The 27014-nt window shown below is 39.1% G+C and overlaps 1 protein-coding gene across 1 annotated transcript; it reads left to right on the top strand.

The window, feature by feature from the left end:
• DNAJC15 (DnaJ heat shock protein family (Hsp40) member C15) lies at positions 1-27014 on the top strand. Its single transcript, XM_075087520.1, has 6 exons — positions 1-221; positions 7065-7116; positions 9024-9097; positions 15389-15465; positions 21341-21411; positions 24504-27014. The coding sequence occupies exons 1-6, from the start codon at positions 120-122 to the stop codon at positions 24572-24574; spliced, it is 447 nt and encodes a 148-aa protein (XP_074943621.1). The 5' UTR covers positions 1-119; the 3' UTR covers positions 24575-27014.

The raw sequence follows: 27014 nt of genomic DNA, 5'->3' as shown, positions 1-27014 counted from the left end.
GCGTGGGCCCCGCCCTTCGCGCGGATGATTGGCGAGGGGAGGAGCTTCGAGGTCCGGCCTTCCAACTGATTTGTCCCTCCGCACGACCCGTAGCGTTTTCCGTTCCGCACCCCTCCATCATGGAGGGAGCTGCAGCCCCCTCCGAGGGCCTGCGCTATGCCGAGTACGCCAGGGTCTCTACGGGCACCGGCGGGGGCCAAGCCGAGCTGGACCGAGGGCTGGTGAGCGCGCCGGGGGCGGCGTGGGGATGGGGAGGCGTCCCGCAAGTGGCGGCCCGGGGGGTTGGGGGGAAGCCTTGTGCCGCCGGAGGGGTCCCGTCCCCGTCCGCGCCGTTCCGTGAGACCGCCTACTGCCGTGCTTCCCCGCCCAGGCCTCTCTCACCCCCGCGGGGTAACGCGCGGGGGCTCCAGGGCGGCGGGGCGGGGCTGCGTGACGGCAGGCGCTCGCAGTCTGCCGTGGGGGTGGGCGCGGCGGGAGGTCGGGTGGCGGTGCCAGGGGGGAAGGGCTTGTGTCGTCCATCCCTTCCTCCCTCGCCTCAGGCCGTGCGGGGACCTGGAGGCGCGGGTGGAGCCTCAGCGTGGGGTACGCGGGCTGCTCCGGCCCTGACAGGCGGGAGCCGGCAAGGCCCGACGCTTCATTCCCCCGCCGTAGGGGGATGCTACCCACGTACTGTCCGAGTGTTGTTGCCGCAGCCTCGCGTGTTAGCGGTTTTGTAGAGCTCTGCCTCAGAAAAGTAATTCTCACCCGACGGTTCGTCGTGTGGGAGAGGCGGCACGGGCCTCGGGGCGGGGGCAAAGCGCCTCTGAAGTTCGCCGTGCCCTGCCGCGGTGCGGTGGGAAGGGTGCTGTGACTGTGTCCCGCTCCATCGGCCCTGGTCGCTTCGACTGGCTCGTGGGACAGGTTGCTCCCTCTGGAAAAAAGTTGGGAAAAATACACGAATCGCTGGTCAGAGCACTGGCTGGTGAAGGTTCTGCGGTTTTAAAATGGCTTCAAATACTTATTTACTGTGTTTAGCTGTAGAGGCAACAGCATGCACACAACATGTCATTTTCTTCTTGAAAAAAATGCAGTTTTTAAAATCATAGTTTCCTAAGTTGCTTATTCATTGTTACTACAGTCTAGGGCATTTATTATTTTTTTCCTCCCAGGAGGGTCTTTCTGTATATTTATCAGCAAGCTGTGTAATCTCAAGAAACTGACTCTGGAACTTGTCATTGTCACATCCACACGCTCTCCCTGTGGAAGGCTAGCAGGGAAATTCCTAGTGAATTTTGTGGAGTCTTTGGGTCTTCTTACCTGACTGGGATAAAAATAGTGCATTTTGGGTTAATGTGGCTTGCTTTGTTAGTGTGAGTTGTTTTGTCAGGTTCTTACAAGGTCCTGAGACTGTGGTAGGTTTTTAAGAGGACTAGGTTCTGGGTTGCTGCAATTTTGTATTGAAATTTATTCTTCAGCCAGGCCTTTCTGTGAAGAATACAGTATTTTTCAGGCATATATACATTGTAAACTGTTAGCGTATGGTTGGCAGTAGAAGCTATTTCAGAGTTTCTCTTGATGGTATTATGTAGTTGGATAGTGGAAAATGGGACAGTACCCATGCTTATTGGATTCCCAGCTGAATCCAGTCCTTCTGACGCAGAAGGCCAAGTTGCATATAATAAAATTCTACAATTTTGCCACAGGAGGGTAGCAAGATCAACTGTAGTGCTGTGCATCCGTTTCTCTGATGTCGTACAGGGTTAATGAGGCTTTCTCACCACAGTGGAAGGAAAGAGTAGTAGGGGAGGTGAAGTCTAACAGCAGCATCCATCTCTCAGGGCTGAAAGAGCTCTGCCTTGAGTCTTGTCTGGGAGATGTCCTGGATGTTATCTGTAGTCTCTTCATCTTTTACTCACTTGCCGTTGTTTTTTTCAGTTGTCACTTTTACTCTTGTAGTTATTTTACAAAAGCGTTTGGAGTGACAGAAGGACAACGTAGAAGCATAAAGAGCCTGTGCTCAGAGATACCTATGACAGGCATTTGTTAATTAATACTTGCTCAAGCAGATTGATTTGAATGCCTTATGGTAACACTTTTATTAGTGAATCTGTGGCTCAGGTAGCATTTCCTATGAAAACTGTCGGAGACTTTAGGCATAGTTTTATATACAAACCAAAAAGTTTGCTGTAAAATAGATGACACAAATTGACATCAGAATTGGGTGAGTATAGAGAACAGTATCTAGCTGATATTACTTTTAATTCACTGTTGGAAAAGAAATTAAATTTCATAGGAAAGTAAGACTGGAAGGAAAATGTTAGATTATGAAATCAAATCTGTTGCAGATAGCTTATAATGTAATCCCACTTCAAAATGTATCTGGCTCTATATAGAGTTAATTAGGTGGTTTGCTCTGAAACAGTCTTCCAATAAGCTGTAGTACCTACTCTTCTGAGGACTAGAAGCCTTATTCTAGCTTCCATACCAAACAGTCATTTATTTCAGATCAAGAATTTTTATTTAAGGGGAAAAAGTAGTTTCTGAAACACTTTTGTACTCTTGGTTAATATACTTGTGTATCCTACTTCTTAGTGACATACATCACTTAAAAAAACAACAAACCACACCTTCCTAAAATGAAGTTTTTGGTTAAGCAAATGGTTTACATTAGTGTACTTCAGGGTAATTATGCACTTCTTATTTTACTGATCCACGATTAAGCATGGACTAATCACACAGTGTTATCCAACCTGCTTTTTATTCCATTACGCTGTAGCTTTCTGAGGCAAAAGACAGTAGAGCTCTTACTGTGTGAGGTAGTTGTGAGAAGAGCAAAATATTTTCCATTTAACTAAGAAGGGTGTTTTCACTGATTGTATTTTATACACTGGTTCTTCTAAAACAGATCCTATGCAAGAAAGTATGTTTTAACATTCATAAAGGTGGTTCTCTTAGCCTGTGGTCAGATGTGATAGTGTTGTGCTGAAATTTTTAAATTATGCATTTGAAATTCTTTTTATATTTATAAGCTTAACTTTTTTCTGCTTCATAGAAGGAGAAGCTACAGAGCTAGGAATTACAGAAGTCAATATATTATTTTTAGTATGGCTAAGTTAGAAGAGACTGTGGATTAGAAATTTGCAGGAATAATATTGTTCCTTGCTTCTTCTGCTAAAAAAAAAAAATCAAGGCTACTGGAAAATTACCTGTTAAAAGATTAGGCCAGAGATCTCTGTATGCTAACAGTATATGAAGTATACCTCTAAACATACTGTATGTTAATTAATAAACTTTATCCTCTTTTGTTTGCCAAACGCTTCAGTAAGTCATGTCTTGCAATTGCCTTCGTAATGTGTGTATTTTCTTCTCAGAAGCGTGTATAAGAATTTTTTAAAAATCAGGTTTTGCAGATTTAGCAAAACTTTTTATTGTTTTCTGTATCTAGCAGAGTTTGTTACTGAAACTGAACTAAATAGTAAAATTAAAATACTGAGATCAGCAGAATAGTATAGGGTTGATGACTAGCCTTTGGGAGCTGGTTCACTGAATAAAGGAAGGGACAGATGTTACTTTTTAATCATTTATTTCTTTATTTTCCCCTCTTGGATCTTAACAGAATGCTTTCATTTAAAACCTACATCTTAGAAATTTCTTACCGGCATTTTTGGAGAGGTGGGAGAGTCAATTCCGTCACAATTGAAAGTCAGTTTTGTTGTTTTTTTTTTTTAATCTCTTGAGAGTCTGAAATAAAATGCATATTCAAGCAATAGGAGTCAACAGTGTTCATGGTGGTAGCTGCATTAGCATGCCATAAATGAACTGATCCCTTCCACAATGATAGTGAGTTGCTTTCATTTAATATTGACATGAAAGGAGTGCATTTAATTAAGACTTTGCACTTTATGCTCTACATTTCAAAGCAGCAGACTAACCTTGACTTATTCTTCTAAATAATCAACTGTGTTAAATGAGCATTGAAAAGGGAACTGAGTCAAGCTGAACTTAATAAAAGACTTACTGGTTAGTACTTGAAGTTGCCACTAGTTTTATGAGAGACTGTGTCAGTAAAAGGCAAACCATGCAATCTTTCTTAAATTGATTCAAAATTCGTTTTTATCACATGTATATAGTTAGGATCTATTCACACTGTAACAAACATTCAAGGTGCTTTGGTATAACAAGTTATCGCTCCTTTGCTACTATGTGGCAACTGACTCTTCTCTGACCTGCTCACAATGCAAATAAGGTGAGTTACCATAAACCAGTATTTTCTCAGCTTTTTCTGGTGGTTGTACCTCACTTCAAAACATGGTCAATCTTTTATGCCTCTCTGGCTTGAGGTTTCCATCACTTCTATCTAGTTTTCTGGCTTGTCTTCATATTCCTGTTGATCCTGCATACTGCTCCTATTCTAGAGCTGCCGCCATGCTGCTTTATCTGCTGCTTTCCACTAACTGCTAGTGCTTTCCACTGAGATTGAAATAATGCATCCCAGTGGACGTGGCTGACTCTGTCAAAAGTCATCAGGGGTCTCTACATTGTGTTCCCAGGCTACTGTGCAAAACACTTAAACTATTTCTGTACTGAACCGACAGAGTCAAGGTATTATTAGCCTGGTCTCTGTGCTTGCCCTTACCTGTGATGAGGTATCTGCTACTAATGCCTTGTTGCAACTTTGCATACCTTGTTGTAAACTGCTGGCTTAAACCACCTTTTTGGTGGCAAAGCAAGTGTAACTTAATTTGGACAAGCACAAGGTAATAAATATTTTTTTTTTTGCCAGTATCATCTATTTCACACATTGTTGAGCTCTTAATTGACTGTAACCACTTAGTAAAAGATTCTCGCTGCCACTCTGAACAAGTCAAGGAAACTCTCTTGAATATAAATCCATGGTCACAAACCACAGAGCAGAATAATATAGAATTTCTATAAGACTATGATATTTAAAGAAATGTTATGGCTGTTTCTGGTTAGTGTCTAAACAGAGGAACTGGAGGAATTTTTTAGAGGGTTTGACTATTGAGAGCCTGGGAGAACCCATTTGTGAGAAGAAATAAAATGAATTTTAGTTCAGTGAGGAGATGAACTGTATGCTTTGCTATTTTATATCTTCTACCATTTAAGGTAACATACTTATATTTTTTCATGGTCTAAAGATGAGGGGAAATTTTGTGGAACTGAAAGGAACAACAGACATAAAACTACTACGGTATTTTTATATTCAGAAATGAATGCTAATATTGAGACTGAAGACTGCACTGAAATGGAAGAGTTAGGTTATTAAAATGGGATAGATGGGCAGATCTTTAGGGCCAAAACTCACCCAGTCTTAACTATGGAGTTCCACTTTCAGTATGTTTAATGAATCTCTTTTTTTCTGCTAGAAATCTCTAGGCAATTGCAGTGTTATGTTATACAAATAGCTGCAATAGCCCCATCCGGGTAGGTGGGAGGTAGGTACTTAGTTAAAATGCATAGGATCCAGAAGCTAGATATAGAGGAATATAGTTTATTCTTGATGAGCTCAGAGCAGGTTAACACTTTTTCTGTACTGAGCTCAATACTACAGGCAGCAATCACAGCCACTTGCCTTCAGAGCTGAAGCTGTTGGAGCCACTGGGTGCGATGGCAGCGCCTACATCTTGTACAGCTGCCTGTTTGCTGGGAAAGTTGTCGACCTGTGTTCTAGCCCCTACTAAGCCAGCTCTAGAAGGCTTTAAAAGCACTATTTCCCAACTCTTCGCTTACTCCCCCTCTGTCTAGAAATGAGATTGGGTACAATCAAAGAACAGAAAAATTTAGCCTCAGGAATCTTAGTTGCAAATGCAGCTTGGCCCCAGATCCAGTTGTTAGGGTACTTGTATCGAAATTTTGGCTTTGAGCCCTGCTGTCAGGCTTGTTGGTAGAAAATGCATAAACTAGTTTTTGGATAAATGCAGAAGTTGGTCATATATGGAAGAGACAGTCTGGTGATTATGTTTTGAATTGAAGCTAAACAGGCCGAATCTGATTTCTCATGTTTCCTGGGGGAAGTTCAAGGCATTATCATATGATAAGACGGGTAGTGCCACAGATGACTATTTAATTTGTTTCAGAGGTTACGTGTAGGCTTCTTGGAAGCAGAGAGATGCCCCTAACACTTGCAATGCTTGTTACCCTTCTTGAATTCTGCAAACGTGTGAGAAATCTGTCCCTTCTTCAAGGTTTACTCCGTATCTTTAAGCAGCTTCTTGTTCAACATGGAGATACTTCTTATTGTCCTTCTTGAGATGCCTGACTTTCTTTAAGCACAGTGTAGGAAAATACATACGCCTTATCTGGGGGTTTTGAGTTAGTAAAAGGTAGGAGTTACTGGTGTCGAAATGAGATGTTCAAGTCTGTTTTTGTGGGTTTGGTTCCAAGAGCCCAGTTAGACTTAAAGTGAGTTTTAAATGATAATGCACACCATCTGAAATCTGTCAGAAGTCTGCCTATTTGCAAATATTTGTACTTCAAGGTGGAGTCCAGCTAGTGACTGACAATAAGTAATGAAAAGAGGTCACTGACCTTCATGTCTTTATTGGGGCTTCCATGAGTCAAAGGGTGAAAGATGGAAGACACTAACAGATCTGTGGCTGTAGCATTGAAGTTAATATTCCAATATCATTTTTAAAAAATGCCATTATGAGATTCCTAGTGAAGGACTTACTAAAAAAAAAATTTTGTGCTTCATGTCTTTGTAATAAACCGATACTTTATCTGCTATGTGGAACTAGTCTGCATAAAGAATTTCAGGTAATCCTGAATAGTTGTCTGCCTTCTGTTTTTATCATTATGTACTGTGAGCTGCTTTGTCAGTGTTTGTTCACTGATTTGCTATTGGGTAGTTCCAAGTTAAACCTGAAGCGTTGGCATGGGTTAATGAGCCTGAACTATAAAATCTAACATAGGCTGTGGAATACAGAACTTAGTTTTATCTTTCTTATAAATTATATATGAAATGTCTGTGTCAGACATCAGAAATACTTGCTGTTAAAGTAAAAGGTGCATATATTTCAAGTTAGAATTTGCATGGTAATCTGACTCCTATTTTTCTGTTTTAGGCCAAAAGAATGATAGCAGTTGGACTTGGTGTTGCAACTGTTGCATTTGCAGGTAAGGTAAATTACCAGCTGAGTGAGGAACTGTCACTTGTGAGCTGCTGTTTCCAAAAGGGATAATGAAGTTTTTATGAATATAAATAGCAGAAATTGGAAGGGTTTCTTGAGAGTACTATGGAGAATTGTGTCCAGTTATAGTTCTTGTCCCTTCAAAATTCTTGGCATATTTTTCAAAATTCTATTCAAAAAAAGTCACAGCTGGAGAAACTAATTTTATGTGCAGCAGCTAAAAGGTTCCATCTGCTTTCTGTCTGCAAAATGCAATGTGAAAAGCTTACTTTGTTTATTTAATAACATTTTACAAGGTGGACGCTCGTTAGTACAGAAGAGTGCAACAGTATCTTGTGATGTGAAGGTGATGCTTGACAAATTCTGAAAGAGAAAAATAGAAGGTTTTAGTGCTATCATACTAAACTGTCCCCATAATTCATTGTTTGTTACCTGAGCTCTGCATCTGGACTGTATGTTCTGAAAAATAGGTTCTAGCCTGAACACAGGGCATGGGCTTAATATGATTTATACTCTGGGTTACTCAAGCTAGATAACTGTGGTCTGTTCTGGGTTTGAAATACTCAGATTGATTTCCATTATATTCAGCATATAAAAGCAACCATGGTCAGCTATGTGCAAATGCATACACCAAGAATAGCTGCAATAGATGAACAAGTTGCACCAAGCCTCAGTAAGTGTTTGTTGGGTACAGCTATGCTGGTTTTTTGATTAGGGGAAGGAAATACAAGGTCTTTGGTGATGTACACCCATTAAGCAGTTGGTTTATCTGTATCTTTATATAGAAGCAGAAGAGGAATGCTCTTAGAATTTCTTCTGCTGGTTGAGCTGAAGTATTCATGGCAGCTAGCAAAGAAGTGGTAACAGAAAGCATTAAGAAGAAGGTGAGGTAATATATTAATACCTCACAGCATTTCAGCCCTGATACTGTAACAGTGGTTTTAACTTCTGTGTTGACACAGGCACGTGCTTAGGTGACCTCAATAACCTATGGAGACATCGTGTTAAGAATGAAAGCAAGATGCTGTTTGAATGAAGCAGGACCATATTTTACAAAAAGGGTTTCCATTGTGTATAATAGTTACATTGCTAAGGAATAATTAATGAAAACAGTAACTGGGGAGAGGAGACTCACAGGGAAAATTGTGCAGTAACATGGCACAAATCTTGGTTCTGAAGTTGATAGACCTGCTTTGTACTTCTGAGAACGCAGTCTAATAAAGTTCCCACTAGCCTATCCTAGCTATAGATGTTCACTGCCGGTGGGGAGTTGAATGCTTCTGAATCCCAGAAGATCCTCTCTTTGTAGCAAAATAAAAAATGCAGTACTTACAAAATGTGTGATTAAGCATACAACATCACAGCAAGAAACATGTAGTACATAGATTTCTTTTTTTGAAGACATAACCTTTGAACAGTATTTAATAAATAATGTATATCCAAAGCTAATGTTTCATACTGCCCTTTTTCTTAAAGTTCACAAGGCATATAACTTCATTTACCATATTGAAATGCATTTAAATCTATTTATTTTGTGGGCAAAGACAATGGATCTTTGCAGTCCATGACTAGGTTTTTAGATGAAGTATACTAAACTTCTTCCCTTCCCTCCCCCAATAGTACAAAGGTTGAAAAATGTAAACCACAGCAAGTTTACCATGGGGCTTTGGCTGGGCAGAATCCAAAAATGGACGTTGAGGGAACATCTTGAAAAGCAGTAAAGCGCGGTGGTGCTGTACAGCAAACAAAATGAGACAAAAAGATTAACAAGGAAGGATTTTAATTTTTTTAAACCAAAATTCTTTGTGCTGTAAGCTGATGAACATAAGTTGGAGACTTTTTAAAATCTTAGTGGTGAATGTAATCATTTCATTTAACTTCAATCTTTTTCAGGTCGTTATGCTTTCCACCTTTGGAAACCATTGGAGCAGGCAATTACAGAGACAGCAAAGAGGATTTCAACTTCTGTAAGTTTAGAGGTTACTTTATTTTAAATTTATTATTTTTATATTTCAAGTATTTAGAAAGGTGATGTCTAATGTTACATACGGTAAGTGCCACTTAGATTACTTCTTTTCCAGGATAGGGGTGCTTCTTACTGTGTTTGTTCTGGTGTATTATCTGGTATATTTTAAATCCCTGTGGATGAAGCTATCTCAAAAGATGTTTGAGAGTTTGATAAGCAATTCTGACTTCCCTGGTGATGTTCCCTGTTTCAGAACTCTTTGCTATTAGGTGTATGATAAATTGTTGAAGTGTACTGTGAGAAAATATCTAATTCATAGAGATTACAAAGTGATGACATGTAGTTTCATTTCAGGAAGCTAAAAATTAAAGAATTTAGTCATTTCTCTTCCAGATACAGTGTTAAAAATCAAGAAGACAAATTAATAAAAGTCTAGGAAAGGTTGCTATAGAGATGAAGGAGCTTGTTTTCTTGTTCATGTATAAGTTGTCCTTTTCTTCTTCCCCAGCTGATTTGAACTTTTAAACAATTTTTTGTTCTTTGTTTTGCCCTGCATATTTAAGAATATAATGATGTAAAAAAATGAAGAGGTAGTGGGTTGTGAGAGGAGCATATGCAGGGAATATTTAAGAGCGTTTACTTTTTGCTTCAGTGGCTGTACTGTCCTCTGGTAAATAAAATATGTTCCATTCCTGATTGATTAAAGTCATTCCCAGTGAGGTAGATGTCTGCTTGTGGCAGTGTATTCTTTCAGTGTTCATAGTCTGTGAACACTCGTCCACACTGGAAGGAATGCAGTTCCCCTCTTGGTGCTGATAGGTGAGGGCGTTGAGGGAGTAGTTGTTGCAGACTATTTCCTGAAAAAAAATATTAAGGGTAGGGGTGGGGTTCGTTTTGTTTTGTGTTTTTTCTTGTTTTTTTAAAGTGATCATTAGCATTTTATCTGTTAATGTGAGGCTAGTTGCAACACAGAGCCTGTCTACAGTATATAGGCAGATGCTAGGGTCCAAATTAATTTGCTATCTATACTTCTTGTTCACGTGCTGAAGGTGCATGGTTGAGCAATGCAAGCTTCCTGGGAAGAGGAAGACTTGAAACACGGGCTATCATCTTGAGGCTGGTCCACGCTTGTTCTTAACTGCAATGTGTATCAGCCAAATGGTGCTCCTGGATCAGTTTTTTGCTGTCTGTCCCTCTATTGCATTGCTGATTTAAGACCAGCACCAATTTTTTTTTTCCCTTTTCAAAGTAATTTTTTTAAAGATTCCCAAGTTGCCTGCCAAAACAGCAGAGGGGACTTTAGGTACTGCGAATTCAATTGCTTTCACAGGATACGGATACAGTTTGACTTGCAGGCTTGCTAGAAGTAGCTAGCAATAAGGACATGTGGCTTCAGAGTAGGGAGTGTTTCAGTCTTCACCCTCCCTCCCCAGCAGTTTTACTCCAGCATTTCTTCTTCTACCCATTTGTAGATACAGGCTAGAGAATCTAAATTCAGACATGTTCACATAAGAAAGCAGGCAGTGACTCTTTTTAACACATTGAAATATGACATGCTACTGCACAGAGAGGTGTCTGTTCCTAGGAAGCTCTACCCTTCAATACTGGTATACTGTCTGAGCCAAGCTCATTACAGGCCTACCTCATTTTTACCACAGTGACTTTCAGAGTCCTGCAGAATTTGTGAACAACCATAAAAAGCAACCCAGGAGCTTCTGCATTCTCAGTGTTCCTAGTCCCTGGAATTGCATCCTCTTTCTGCTTCACATCCTGCCTTAGAGCCCAGAATCGTATGTTGATTTCCAGTAGAGTATCTCTGTTCTGCTCTTCTATTTCTGAACTTGAAAATACAAATTTTCAGTGTAAGACAAAATGAATACAGTAAAAACTCTCTCTTCCTGTTTGCCATTAACGGTATGTATTTGTCAGCTTTACGTTTGTGAGGGTAACAGTAATATTCGTGTACAATCACAGTGCAAATTTAAGACCCTTGTATAACTCTTAGCCAAGATTATTTGTTTACTACTCTACAGCTACTACTTTCTTGAATTTTTTTCGCCCCTTAACAATCAATTATTTTCGACTTAACAATTTTTCCTTAAAACAATAGAGAAAACATGAAGTACAAAGATCCTGTGTAAGTGCTTATTGTCTAAACTTCTTATTTTAGTAATCCAGATGCTGTTTATCCTTTCTTCCTGCTCACTAATAAGTGACTTGGTTAAAGTCGAGCAATTATGAAGCAGTCATCTAAAATACCCACTTGCTGTACCTTGAGTATTTGACGCTTTCTATTTACTTACCTAAATAACATGTACAGTCAACAACTGCATTCATCTTTTAGTCAAAAATGGTAAGTAAAGGCAAGTAAAAGTGTTATGTTTTAGTCTGAATTTCTACCCCTCATTTAACTTTTAACTTAAGGCAGTTAAATATATATTCTTAAATATGAAATGTAAATGCTGCTGTAATTTAGTCCTGAAGTTTTCTACCACCTTTTTTTTTTTTCAGTGGAGAAAGACGTAGGAGGAAACATTGTCATTTTCTCTCTGCGATAAGTTATAATGCTCGTTTCTGGAGAAATGCCTTTTTAGCTTGAGCCTAGTTTTGTTACTGGTGTTACAGAAGCCAGTGACACTGTTTTGTTTCTGTGTGTAGTGACAAGAGTCTGCTGCCAGTACAAGGTGCATAGCACTAAGCAGTCATTTGGCCTTTCTTCCTCAGACAGACCTTAATGCTGTTAATTATAATGTTAATATTTCCTTAAAATGTGGGGAGAGAGAAAAAAAGGAAGTATTTCAATAGCATTCATTACCTGTCTTTGTTGGATCAATGATATTGAAGTTTGAAAGATAGAAGATAGAAACAGCAAGTCTAGGCAAAATGAACTGTCAAAATACAGAATATTCAGGACTGTGGGATCTGAGTATTCCAGAAGAAAAGGGTATCTTCTGTAGCACTGAAAGATTTCTGCACTGTGTTTCCCTTTATGGGTCTGAGCAGAATCAGATCCAGTGAGTTCTGAATTGAGAGGTAAGGGTAGCGACCGCCTCTGTCCTTCACTGAAAATAAAGTTTCCAGAGAACAATGCAATTTGCAGTCCATTTTATAATTTTTTTCCTAACTGATGTTAAGGAAGTTAAAGTTGATCTTAGAAAATTGTAGGTTATATTATAACACAACTTCTAAATAGTTTGTTAATGTAGTTTTTTGGGATTTTTTCCCCCTTCCAGTGTTTACCTTTTCAATGGAGGACTGTATTGATGGTGGAATGACGCATAGGGTTTTCAGAAAAATTCACTACTACGCGTAATATGATGTATGGTCTCAGTTACGAAGTTTTCAATCTCTTGCCTGGCATGGAAACAGTGATTATGCTTTACCTGTGCTATGCCAGGAAAAGTGTCTTGAAGATGTCACAGTCCAAATGGATTGGATTTTCATAGCTGACTGCTTTTGTGAAAATTTGCAAGAGGGAATAGACATTTGCAGAGCAACTCCAGCCATTTTCTGTTTCTTCCCCAGCCCCAAAATCTATTAATAGCATTTGTTGAGGAAGCAGAATTTACTTACATAAGTTGCTAACCAGTAACAACATGCAAGGAAATAAAGTAAATTAAATTATAGCTCTCCCTTCCCGCCCTGATAGTACAAAGGAATGGAGTGCTCATTTTGATGAATTTTTTGATGATTTTTCCAGTTGGCATAGCCATGGTTAATAAATAATCAAGTGTCTAGAACTGCCTGCTTATCGAGGAGTTCTCATAACAGAAAAATATCTTGAGTACTGTTTCATTTCATTGCAGCCATTACTTAGAATTTACAATTAGGAAAAAAAATGCTTTAATTTGAATAGCATGCAAAAGTTGTTTCATGCTTTAAATTCTGTTTAGGACCAAGGTCTTAATTTAAGATTGATTATTCTTGCTACCTGCTTCACTTCTGAGAAGATGATGTTTTTTCTTGATGACCAGTTCAACAAACTGGTTTTGCTTATATGCCAAAGGCCACAGACAACAATTTCTTTCTTCATTCCTCTTGGAAGTGAACCGAATCAAGGCTTTCTGACGTTAGAACAGTGTCAAGGAAATAGGCTTTAAAAAATGAAGTATTTCTGAATTTAAGCCTATAGCCATCCCTCCCTATTCTCTTATTTCAAATAGTATTTTAGATTAAATCTACCAAGAACAGAGGCACACTGTGTTACAGATAATTCAAATATTGTTCTTGTCTACATGAACAGTGAACCAGTGTCCTCCTGTATTAGAGCTGTATGCCAGAGTTGAAGGGCAGAGAATTAACCTTTTCAGAAGTCCATCTACACCTAAGCTGCTTTGGGAGAAGTTCTGGAAAGTCTTTCAGAGGACATTAAAGTGATTTTTTTAATATTTTTTTTTTCTCTCCTGTAGTAATTGTTCCACATCATAGCAAATTTTGTTGCAGTTCTGCCTCCTCAAGCGTGTTATCTGGTAGCCATTAAATCATTAGCACCGTTTCCTCTTGGAGGACTGGAGAAGCCCTGTGTGTTCCCTTAGTGTTATGTACTCTAACCTGTAATGTAGGTGTGCTCTATTACAGACCTGTTTTGTGTTACGCTGTAGCTCTAGCAGCAGTTCTTCAACAGATTTTTGTTATAGGCCTGACACATCCACAGTTGCTTCAGCTTTGATATCTGTAGTATTACTGTAGTAGTTATGGCATGTATGGTTTGGGGTGGGAAGAAGAAAGATAAAATTAGTTTTGGATCATAGCAGCACAACAAAAAGTCTTTTCTGTGGCTGTGTGTGACTTTATGGTAGCAATAGGTGAAATACTTCTGAACCACGCTTTTGGGTGAATGTCACTCCTAAGCTTAATTAAAGGCTTTGCTTAGATATCATAGACAGAGCCCTTTAAATGCTGTAGTGCCTTTGAAATTACATGAGAGAGTTTGTGTAAACATGAGGCAAAATTCTCACTGAATATGAATGGGTATAGTTAGTGAGGGAATTGTTTTATTAAAGGCCAGGCACATTTTCACTTGGGGGTAAAAGGAACACTTTAAAATAATCTCAGCTCTCAGGCCAAACTTCCCTTTGATAAAAACAAAAAAAGCTTATTTTTCCCCAGTTGATAGGTTTTGCATTGAGGAAAAGACTTTAGTCTTGTTGAGTGGTTTCTGTGTGCCAGTTCCCAAAGGCAGGCTGTCTTGGAGCTGCATCTGCTGCCTCTGGGACTTGTGCAGCTTCAGCTATTATTTGTGCAGCAATGAGCAATGGGCTAGTCTCTAATTCTTGTTATAGAAACATTTATATTGAGGAGATCACTTCTAACCATCAGTGACAGTTCAGTAACTAGGGTTTTTTTCATGGTGTTGTTTTGTCTTTTAATTTAAAATATAGCTAACATATATGTTCAACCCATTCCCTATGACAATTAATTGCAATGATTTACTCTAATCTTCATTTCCTTCTTTTTAATGTTCCTTTCCCAGTTGTGTTTTTTCTTCCCTTCTTAAAACAGTGGCTCAAGTCTCACATGCCAATGAGTTTAAAAAAACTAACCCCAGATCCTGTATCTAATTATTATCAGTCATTGGTGTCTAAGGAAGGATGAAAAGGCAAAATTGTTTAGGCTTTCCCCATCTACTCTACTACTTTTCAGTGTTCTCCAGCTCAGCGATTGCCTGAAGTACAGCTTGTGGCTTAATGCTAAACCTTCAAAGAACTTTTTTTTTTTTTTGGAGTAACAGTCCTTCATGTGCAAAACCATACTGACTTTTCATCAGTAGATTATATTTGTCTGCTCTTATCCTTTTATTGTTGTTCTTACCTACTTTCTTTGTAGAAATATCTGGACTTCAAAGTAATTGTCCATAATTCCTTGGATGCCAAAGTATTGTGACTTTTGCCATTTTCCATTGTGATGGTACCAAAGCTGTTCTAAACAAGTTTCCCCCTTTCCCTCCCCTGCCCTTCCCAATACACACACTGTGTACCACTCTATACTAGCATGTACTTTGATTCTGGACTCTTTTGCCTGAAGGCAGGATTTTAATGGTTGTAGCTATTAATATGTCTTATTAGCAGTAGAGGATTGTAAAAACACAGGTAGTTACTTTTAAGTTATTTTTTGTATGTGTTAACACTCAGGAGAAGTCCTTTTATATTATCTGGTTGGTAGTCATTCCATGCCTTCAAAATAAATTATAGATGAATGCAATGCTCTAAATGAGGTCATATAAATACGATTTAGGTCCCGGCACCTTGTACATGAAACTAATTATTGCTTGTTTTCCCTTTCTTCTTTCTAGAGTCTTTCATCATACTATAAAGGAGGATTTGAACAGAAAATGAGTAGGCGAGAAGCCAGTCTTATTTTAGGAGTAAGGTAGGTGTCGTATTAATGTTTTTGTTTGGTAAGTATTGAATGAAGAAAATACATGTTGCAAGGATGTAGAATCTCTTGCTAAAACTAACTTTTTTAAAAAGACTTCTCTAACGCTTATAAACCATTCTAATATTCTGCTTAAGCTAAAAAGCAAACAATAAAATGCTAATAAAATTGTGTTTGGCTTGAAGGCATGGTAACACATTGTAGTGGAGAATTGGTGCTCTAGAAATAATCAGAATAGCACATACTGCGCTAATTAGTGCGATCACATGGCCTGGTCTCTAAATAGCCCCTTGAGAGAAGTAATATTGTAGATTATATTAATAAATGAGGAAAACAACTCAATTTTGCTCTTTCTTTTTTCATAAGTCAGTAAGATTATTTTTTATTTCTCAACACAGATTTGTTTGGGTTTAAAAAAGTTGTAGCATATTCCAAACAAAAATACTTGGAGAGACTTGTCATTTAGAGTGGTTATGGGAAGTAATTTCCAGGCTGAGTATTCAATGGATTTTTCAGGGGATTTTTTTTCCAAAAACATTTGGATGGCCAATGGTAGCACACACCTCAGTGCTTTCTGTAAAGCAGGTGGTGAGTTTGAGGGCTTTCCAGATGAGAAGAGCAGATCTGACCTTAGGTAGTAGATTTCTTATTTACGGTTTAAATCAGGTCTGAATCATAGAATCACTAAGGTTGGGAAAGACCCTTAGGAACATCGATTCCAACCGCTAACCTATCACTGCCAAGTCCACCACTAAACCATATCCTCCAGTACCACATCTACCCTTTCTTTAAATACCTCCAGGGATGGAGACTCAACCACTTCCCTGGGCAGCCTGTTCCAATATTTGACAACCCTTTCAGTGAAGAAGTTTTTTCTAATATCCAACCTAAACTTCCCCTGGCACAGCTTGAGGCCATTTCCTTTCATCCTATTGCTTGTTACTAGGGTGAAGAGTCTCCCCTGCCTCGCTACAACCTCCTTTCAGGTACTTGTAGAGAGCAATAATGTCTCCCCTCAGCCTCCTCTTCTCCAGGCTAAACAACCCCAGCTCCCTCAGCTGTTCCTCATAAGACTTGTTCTCCCGACCCTTCACCAACTGTATTGCCCTTCTCTGGACACGCTCCAGCACCTTGATGTCCTTCGTGTAGTGAGGGGCCCAAAACTGAACACAGTACTTGAGGTGCGGCCTCACCAGGGCCGAGTACAGGGGCACAATTACCTCCCTGCTCCTGCTGGCCACACTATTCCTGATACAAGCCAGGATGCCATTGGCCTTCTTGGCTGCCTGAGCATGCTGCCGGCTCATGTTCAGGCAGCTGTCAGCCAGCACCCCCAGGTGCTTTTCCTCCAGGCAGCTTTCCAGCCCCTCCTCCCCAAGCCTGTAGTGGTGCCTGGGGTTGTGACCGAGCACCTGGCCTTGTTGGATCTCATGCCGTTGGCTCCAGCAATCCAGCCATTCCAGGTCCCTCTGTAGGGCCTTCCTGCCCTCCAGCAGATCGACACTTCCACCCAGCTCGGTGTCATCTACAAACTTACTGAGGGTGCACTCATCCCCTCCCCCAGATCATCAGTGAAGATATTGAACAGGACCAGCCCCAACACCGAGCCCTGGGGAACACCACTCGTGACCGGCCACCAACTGGATTTGACTCCATTCACCACCACTCTCTGGGCTCGGCCATCCAGCCAGTTTTTAACCCAGCGCAGAGTGCACTTGTCCAAGCCGTGAGCAGCCAGCTTCTCCAGGAGAATGCTGTTGGAGGCAGTGTCAAAGGCCTTACTAAAGTCCAAGTAGATAATGCCCACAGCCTTCCCCTCATCCACTAAGCAGGTGACCTTATCATAGAAGGAGATCAGGTTACTGAGGCAGGACCTCCCTTTCATGAACCCGTGGTGGCTGAGCCCTATCCCCTGGGTGTCCCGCACATGCTGCATAATGCGGCATTCAAGATGATCTGCTCCATGAATTTTAAGGTGTTTTAAAAAAAAAAAGATAAGGAGGATGGCTTAATTATTGCCAGAAGAAATTATTTCAGATGGTGAAAACTCAGACTTAAAATCCCATTCAGTGTGCTATTTGTGTTTACTTCTAACATAATGGAAATTATGCAGATTTAGCATTCAGTTTAAGAAACTGTAAAATAAAACATCACATTTATTTGAAATATTTCATGCTTCCATACTGAAAAAGAGATTTCTAGGAATGTTCTTCAGAAATATTTCCTTTGGCTTTGAAGTTTGATAAAATATTAACATTTTCACTCTATAAGGGAAAATTCAGTGATATTCCAGAGTAGCACATGGCAGCTCATTAAAGTGTGTTTACAGCGGCAATGCCTAGCCTGAATGCGCTTGTGTACATATCTGAAGTTTTATCACATCTGAAGCCAGTCCCCTTTAATTTTATTAGCTTGAGTCTGCACTGGGAATAGTGACACTGCTGTTGTGTTTGGACTGAGTCTTGCAAATTTCAAGACTTAATCAGATTTGAGGAAGTTTGTTCTTAATATTTAAAGGATTGAGTCTTTAATTGTGTAGAAGCATGGCTAACATCTTTATAGGAAATTTTCACATTGTTTAAACACACTTTTCTAGACCAGTTTTAACTCACTGCTTACTGTATTTTGTATATATATAAGCCACAAAAAAAAAAGGCAGTGAGTTTTAGTGTTATGGAAAATGCCAGGGTATGCACAAATGCACAAACTAGATCTGTCTAGGCCCTGATCTTATTATTGTAACGCTTGTCCTCTGTGTCATCACTTTCAAGTCATATTAAATTTTGAGGCAAAGACCTTCAAGTGCTGAGTATGCATGGGCATTATAAACAATAAATACAAGCCATGATAAAGGTGAGCATTTAATGGTAGCTTTTAAATTTCAAATATATCGGCCCATTACACATTCCAAATGTTATTTTCAAATAACCATCTTGTAAGATTGCAGGGGTTTTGGTAGAAACATGCACGGGCATTATTTGTTTTTAAACTATGTAAAAAGTATCCAAATCTACAAAGTACTGTTTTGCAAATATTGGTTAATTTTAAGTTTTAGTCTTCTTGCATTACTTGTTATGAAGCAGCACTGATTACTGGAAGTCGGTATAAACATAACAGTAACATTAACAACTGTATACTCTGTGGAAGGAACTGCTGATAGGAGAGATGTCTGAGATGATATGGGACGTGAAAATGTCAGCAGTGTTGCCCAAACATTAGGCAAAATAGATGCTGGCAAAACATAGCCATCCTAGGTATAATGGTTCACAGCTACCAACTCCCTAATGTTGAACTTACGAAGTTAGAAAATATGTCTGAAAAGAATAAGTTAAAATTCTAGATTAAAGATGAATAAAAATTTTTGTATTGTAGTTTCCTTTATGAAACAAGATGCATACTTCTTCTCTCCATAGGCAATATTTAAATTTTTGTTAATGTACAAAATACATGTATGCATTAGTTAAGAATGTTTAAATCATCATTCTTAAAACATAAATGACAACAGAAAGAGTTAGGCTATTCAGTTAAAAAAAAGTACATTCTATAAGTGTACAAACACAAACATATTTAAGGTTTAATCATGTGGCGTTGGTTTTCAAGTTTTTTTCTATTTATTTAATTTATTTTTAAAGACAGTTTACTGCACAGGAATATCATATAAGACCACTCAAGTTGGGAGGGACCTCAAGAGGTGTCCAGCTGCACCTGCTGCTCAAAGCGCAGCCACCAGTCAGGTCGGAGCAGGTTGCTCAGACTTTATCCAGTGGCTCTTGAAAGACTCCCAAGGATGGAGAATGAACAACCTCTCTGTGCAACCTGTGTCGCTGCTGGACTGTCTTTGGGGTGAAAAAGTATTATGTCCAGCCCACGCCTCCCTTGTCGGTCTGTGCCCATTTTCTCTCACCCTCCCACCATGCACAACTGTGGAGAGCCTGGACCCATATTCTTTGTGACCTTCCTGCAGCTGTTTGGGGGGCTGCTGTGAGGCGCCCCAGCAGCCCTCTCTTCTTCAGGGTGAACGAGCCCCACTTCCTCAGCCTTTCCCCAAAGGGTGAGTGCTCCAGCCCCCCACCGTCCTGACGGCCTTTACTGGACCTGCTGTGGTTGGCCAATGTCTTTCCTGTGCAGAGGTCCCAAAACTGGATGCAGCAGCTAGATGTAGTTGCCTGAGTAGAAGGGAATAGCTGCTGCTGTTGACCTAGTGACCATGCTCCTGCTCATACAGCCTGGGAGGCTCTTGTCCTTCTCTGCTGCCAGGGCTTGCTGCTGGCTGTTGTTCTTGCTGTGCCCTGGGTCCCTTTCAGCAGAGCCGCTCCCCAGCCTGCAGCGCTGCGAGGGGCTCTTCCTTCCCAGGCGCATCTGTCCTTGGATTTTGTGAAGGGTTCTTGTCACCCCACTCCTGCAGCCTCTCCAGGTCCCCCTAATGTTCGCCCTGCAATATATTGACTGTTACCACCGAGGTGATAGACTTCTCAACCGGCTGGTGATGTTGGGAGGCAGCATGACATTGGTGTTACTCAGGTTGTGAGGCTGTACCAGTTCAATGAAGTTGTGATTTTGACATTAAAAGGGTTTTTTTCTGATAGTGAATAAGAATCTTTAGAGACCAGTCTGACTGTGGGATAATCAATATCTCATAAGCTAAGCAAATTTTATGTAAAACACCATTTTCACAGTTGCTTCTTGGAGCAGAACTGCATGATTTTCCATAATATGCAACTGCCGTTCTTCCACAGTTACGCTTTGGCCATCTGAGCTTCTAAATGTGGTGTATCAACTTTCCTTTTTATTATTAAACAACAGCTTTGCAAATCAAAATATAGATTATTGTTATTTTTAGCTGTCCAATAACAAATTGTTTCATTTTTGTGTTTATGTAGTTCAAGGCCTTTCACCCTCTGTTTAATTCTTACTTTCTGGGTTACTTTCTATTCCATTGAAGTATTCTTTTCTTATGCAGTTCTATGAACTATTTTTGCAACATACCCTAATTTCCCTGTGACAGAATAATAATTAGAGGTTGTTTACCTCGGGAATGTAGTTAGGCTGATAACTTGCATTCAAACTGTATCTACAAAAAGATTAATTAATTGAATCATCACTGATTAAGAAGTCACCTGAAGTGGAAAATACTGCTTCATTTCTGCATGCTAACAAATTATGAAAAACGAAAGCATTCAAACTGTCCTTTTGCATACGATAGCCTTACTGTGTTGGCATACTGCATCCATAAGTGCTTATTTGTTTGGTAAGGTACATATTTAATTTAGGCCAAGTACATATTTTATGTATCTGTCATTGAAGGAAACAACATTATGTAGCACTTGTAAATCAGCATGTCCCTGAATGTAACACACTGAACAGCTTTTCAAAAATAACAAATACATTTTTTTTCAAGCCCCAGCAGAAAGAAGAATTATTTATAGCAGCTATAAAAATATTTACAGTAGAACAAAATATGATAATATTAAATATTTGTTGTTTTGTCACTGGTCATATAAATACTTATTCTGTAGGAGGAAAAAATGCGTTTTCTGCATTTAAAGATAAGAATAACCAGGTAGATACAACCTTGAGTTGCTGGGTTTCCCCTTCACCCCCAATTGTTTATTTCAGATAAGTGGATGTATTCCATTTGGAAAATACCCTGAAAGGTATTTGTATGTGTCAAATACACAGGCTTTTTAAAAATATCCTTCTCAGTGTGTCTTACATGCCTTTGTTACTTCCCCAAAGATGCAGTTTTATGTTTTGTCCACAAGATGGTGAAAATCTCAAGTTTTAATTAATTTTGAAGCCAGTATAAACTGTTAATTTATAGTCTGAGCCCAGCGGCATTTATGGTAAGCACTTCAATTTATTTTTGCAGTCCATCTGCTGGCAAGGCCAAAATCAGAACAGCCCATAGAAGAATCATGATTTTGAATCATCCTGATAAAGGTAAATAATAATTACTTTTCTTAACCAGAGATGGAAAGAAAGAGGTTTAAGTGAGATACTTTAAGTTTACTTATTCCGTAAGTAACCACACCGAGTGCAAATGTATGTTGTTTATTCACAGGCTTGAGCTTCTGTGTATCTTCCCTCAGATACACTAGGCTTTATGAACCAGTTTTACCCATCTTTCTTTCATGTTGTTTTCTAGACTTGTGCCGCTTCAGTAAAAGTATGAGCTCAGGGACCAGTCTTCCACACTTTAAGAAAACTTATTAAAAAATAAAAAAAAATGAGCCATAACATTTTTACACTAAACTGACATTCCTGTTTGGAACTGAGATGGACCAGTCACATGTATGAAAGCAACTTTCTGTGGGGAAATGTTCTGCAGTCACTAAGTACATCATTGATGAATTTCAGACTTCCTGGAATTCACTTGGAAAAAATGTAAAGCTGGGCACTGTTGCTTTACTGGCCGGGGTTTTAATGTAAATTTATCTTACGGAAAGGCTATTATTATAACTTTAACTACACTACAGCTGGTTGAGAAAGAAAGCCCATATGTTCATTGCTGTTTCTACTTTAAAATAACAGATGGTGAAGAGTTGCACTGTATTTCAGAAGTCAAAAGGGGAAATTGGAGGGTTTTTATATCTTTTTGACAGAATTATAGGGCTCCCTGCCAGCACCCTGTTTTAAGAAAAAGAAAAAATAACTCTGACCATTGGCCATGGGAAGTGTTTAGCTGATGCTTTTCTTTGCTGTCTTCACCCCTCAGTTTAATTCTAAAGTTGTCCCACTTACTCCATTTCACACTTTCATTTTTTTACACTTTTTTGCTGTATAAGCTGCACAGACATACAAAAGAAATTATCTTCTGCATTTCTAATATATTACGATGGTCAGAAGCCTCTTAACTGCTAGAGTAGCTGTTAGGTTAATTTTTTATATATATATAATGAACTGCTATGTTTTTTGTAGCAATACTTAGAGAGGTGAGCCAGAACAGTGAATTTCCATGCGGCTGTTGAGTAGACCTAAAGAGGCAGTTCCCTTTACGAAGATCGTACATTTTAATGACCCACTCTTACAGCTGTAATGCACCTGCAGCTGGGCGCAATGTAGGTTTGGACGGATGCAGTGAGCCCTCCTGTGTGCTATTAAGATGGAGCATTTTCTCAGTAGGAAGACCAGTCGAAGGGATTTGTGCCTCTGTGCTGCCCCTGCAGCTCTTTTGGCATGGCCATAGGAAAAAAAAGTCTTGTGTATTGTCTTCAGCAGCAGAACTAGGGCCTAGAGTGATCTTGAACATGTGGCATCACAGAGAGACTTGTTTGTTTATGTATATAACTTGATTTCTTCTGGCTCTGGGTAGCGCAGATGTGCTTTTAAATATAATGCTCAACATTAGAATGCTATTTTAAAATAATATTTTACCAGATGGATTTGATGGAAGAAAGGGCAATAATTACAGATTTTAAAAGTTACATATGTTGTCTTCAAATGTTGAAGAGAGAATTATTAGAAATAAATAAATAAGAAATATTTAGAAATTTGCATAATAACATCCCCAGTGAGCACTACTAAAATGGTTGCTTATTAACCTTTACGTAGTTCAGTTTAAGTGTTTTTATATTGATATGTTGTATGTTAATTTATCAGTTACTAATTTTATAAAAGAATATTTGCTCACAGAAGAAGAGGAAGAGAGAAGCTTTTTGGACTTCCCCTAATTATAAACAAACACTTAGGCAATCATGAGATTGAATTTTCCCTCATTGGAGGGCTACAAAATTGATATGACACTTAAAGATGTAAATGTAATGAAAACACCACATGTAGAAAATCACGCGCATTTAAAAATTACTTGGGATACATTGTTTATTGCAGTCTTTACTGCTTGTTTCATCCTCCTGTATACTCTGAAAGAAGCAATACTCGGTGTAGTAAATCTGATTCCTGGCCAAAAAGGCTATCGGTTTAAAAAAAAAAAGAAAAAAATTTCATTCTCCAGCAACTCTCTACCCTTCCCCTGCCCTGCCTCACTTTCTCCCAGTACGTTTTTACCTAATAAGGCTACATTTAAACAAAATGATAACAGAAGCAAGAGAATGCCATTGCTCTTTTTTCCAGTTGTTTTATTATACCATGAAATGACTTTAGGACACTCCTGCAGGAATCCAAATTATTATAAAGTCTTTAAGCAAGCCTTGCCACATGTGACTACAACTAGTTCTGCGTGTTTCTTTTATCATTGCCCTTTCTGATGAACAGAATGAATGAAATGATGAATGAAATATTATGATTGAACAGATGCCTTGGAAAAGGCTGTTCAGTGCACAGTACTGCTGGATTCATATTTTAATGTAAAAAATATAGGTGTATTATAGTAAGTGGTAAGTTACTGATACAGACCTTGTAATGTGGTTTTTGGTGACTGTAGGCAGATGGTTGGCACTCAAGGGGAGAGTAAAAAAAAAAAAAACCCCAACACAAAAAGACCGCTGAACTGTAATCAGATTGTTAGATGGAGCGTAAAGCAATGACAGTGTTCAGGGCTAGAAGTTAGAAGGTATACCATGTTTAAATAGCTTTAATGTGATGGTTTCTGGCTGGTAATTCCAGGCGGCTAACACAGGGGAGGCTTGGGGGGGTGCGCGCGCGTGCGCATGTGCACGCACTTAATGACTCTTTGTCAAAATTATCTATAAAATTTAACCTCTTAGTTTTTGGGGTGGGTGAAAATAATAGCTATTAGCTTTGGATGAATGTTCAAGACAGCTGACCTTGCATACGTTTGTAGCAATATTGCACTGCAAGTCTAAATCACACCCATGTAAAGTGATTTCAGGCTTCGAGACAAATTGTTCAGTGTTATTCTTCAGTGCCTTCAGTTTTGATTACATTTCTCATGTTTCCTTATCAATTCGTTTACTTCATATCAATGTCATTTCTTTTTAAGCAGTTGTATGAAAAGGATCCATTTAGGAAGGAGGAGCTAATAAAAGTGGGTAATAAGGGAATGCTGCATGTGAAGTAGTTTGGCTCTTAATACTGATGTGTAAATGGTATTTCTTTCCACTTTTTCTCCTCAGGTGGATCACCTTACTTAGCAACAAAAATAAATGAAGCGAAAGACTTGTTGGAATCCACTGCCAAAAATTGAAATCCGACGCCTTGGGTCATAAGAGATTCAGCAGATACATTGTGCAACAGCTTTCATATCTACTTGCTCTGCACAGTTCCTTAACACTGCATTGATTGTTCCTATTTATTGTCATAATTAAAAGTTTAAGGTTATTTAAAAGCAAACTGAAGTATTTTACACTTATGTAAAGTTATGTACCGTTATGCTCCTGTGAGGAGCAGGGAGTTGGACTCGATGATCCTTATGGGTCCCTTCCAACTCAAAATATTCTATGATTCTATGTATCAGTTTTAGTGTATTTGTATTGATCTATGATCCGTTACAAGCTTTGAAGATGTTCTCCTACTGTCTGTGTTTTTCTTCAGAAGTAGTTGCTTCTTTCATTAAACTTTTGGAGCTTTTTAAAATTTAAAAAATAGTCTTAAATATAGGTGTGTCTTTTTCATTGATGAACACTTGGCCACGGCCAGAAATTCTGTGACAATGTACTGAGTCACAGGAAGTACGGCAGACTCTGTACGGCAAGCTTTCAGCATCACCTTGCACTTGAATCTGTTCGTTTGTGAAATGGTAGGGCTAATTCATGCGTGCAGTTTGAGAGGTGCAACTTGGAACAAAACTGCAGTTTCCATTAGCTGTATCTATGGGGCTTGGAGATCCAAAGGAAAAGTTTTGGTTAGTTCTTTTGCATATTAAAAGATCTCTGAAATTGTCTAATAATTATTTGGACGTGCTTTTACTTGAAGTCACAGAGTATGTTTACTATGTAGCAGCTAGGATGGTGCAGGGGTTTTCGTGGCAGTGGAACTGAAGCAGGTAGGTCAATGATGATATAAAATCCATGTCAGATAGATTTTATAGGCTGTGATTGTCTAGGTCGGTCCAGTCATGTCAGCCTGGTGTAGGACTGATACAGCAGGGAACAAGCAGGACTGTGCCCCTGATGATAGTAGCTTTGCTTATGGCTCTGGCTGGGCTTACTGGGTTAGTTCTCCAGTACTTCTCTGCAGTATGCTCTATTTCCCAAAGTATCGTACGCACCTCCTTATGTAGTGCCCTACCAACCTAGTGCTGGCTTTGGGGAATACTGAAGCCATGGATCTCTGACTCTAAAGAGAACATGTTTTAATTGACAGCTGAGAATAGGTGCTATTTGGGACACTTGGCTGCTGCAAATTCCTACCAGTAAGTTGGCTGCAGATTAATTAACTCTCCTAAGAGGATGATGATGAGTCAGTCAAGTGGATTCATTGCAAGACTAAAAAAACTTTATAGTATCCATTCAAACTCTTATCATTTGAGGTACAGCAAACAACTTGCTGAAGTGCTGCACGCATAAAATTTAGATATCCTGTTTTGTAGGTTGTTTAGCTAGAGGGAGGTGGCTAAGAGCAGTTAAATAATTAAAGTATCCAACGTCATATTATCCACCAGAATGTGCATTTGTCTGGTCGTCCAGTGGTGGATGTCCAGACTGCATGGATTTTTCTGTGAAAGGAAGAAAGAATATGAATTAGTTTTTATCAGGTTCCTCCCACTTTGTCACAATTCCTGTACTTTCATTAGAGACAGACAAAAAAAAAGTTTAAGTTGACCCTGAAAGAAAATACTAACTTTAGGTAATTAAGAGACTTCTTGACAATTACAGTGGCAGGACGTATGACACAACTTCGAACCATAGAATCATAGAATAATTTGGGTTGGAAGAGACCTTTAAAGGTCAAACTTGGCTGGATAAAGCGAAAAAGGCTGCAGGGAAAAGCCTGCCTGGGAACGGGCATACGCTATATGAGTACTACACCTGTGACATTTAACTAATGCTCTAATACAAGCAACTTTAATTTGAAGATAACGGACTTTATTCCGATGCAGTAGCCTTAACACTTTTTTGTTGAAGGAGTAGCCACCAATTCATGCACATTTAAGGTTAGTTATTCCTTTTTATTGGTATATCAGTCTATATTAGCAAAAAAAAAAAAAACAACCAAAAAACCCACACACCAAACCCAACCATTAAGGCTTTCATTTTGGGAGGAGAGAAGTGAGGTGGTGGGGTGGTTCCTCATTTTCATAAGTGAAGTCTGTTAAGTGATCTCAATCTTTGTTCAAAACCAAAATTGATGTGTGTGGTAGGTAGCAAAAGTGTTCTTTGTAGTGATTTTGAACTGACTACCTCTTGTTTTCATATGATTGCCTTCCCCCCCCACCCCGGCCCCAAATACAGTGTGGTATAAAGAGCTACAAAGTATCAGTTAAAAGAAGTGCATTAAAGATGGCTACTTGTTCTGTTCTTAAAAATAAACTTCCCCTGTCTTTGTAGGAAGTACGGGGTTTATTTTTGTGAGATTGTGTTGTTGGTAATTTTCTTCCTGATCCAATTATTTATATCTGATTATTTTGGAAGAAACACTTTTTCTGGCTTTCAGTTGTGAGAGAGATTATCCTTTTTAATAACCAA

This window comes from Phalacrocorax aristotelis, chromosome 1 (genome assembly GCF_949628215.1).
Source record: "Phalacrocorax aristotelis chromosome 1, bGulAri2.1, whole genome shotgun sequence".
In the NCBI taxonomy this organism is placed as follows: Eukaryota; Metazoa; Chordata; class Aves; order Suliformes; family Phalacrocoracidae; genus Phalacrocorax; species Phalacrocorax aristotelis.
Note: the sequence above shows the minus strand (reverse complement) of the source record. Positions and strands in the feature narration are given on the sequence as shown.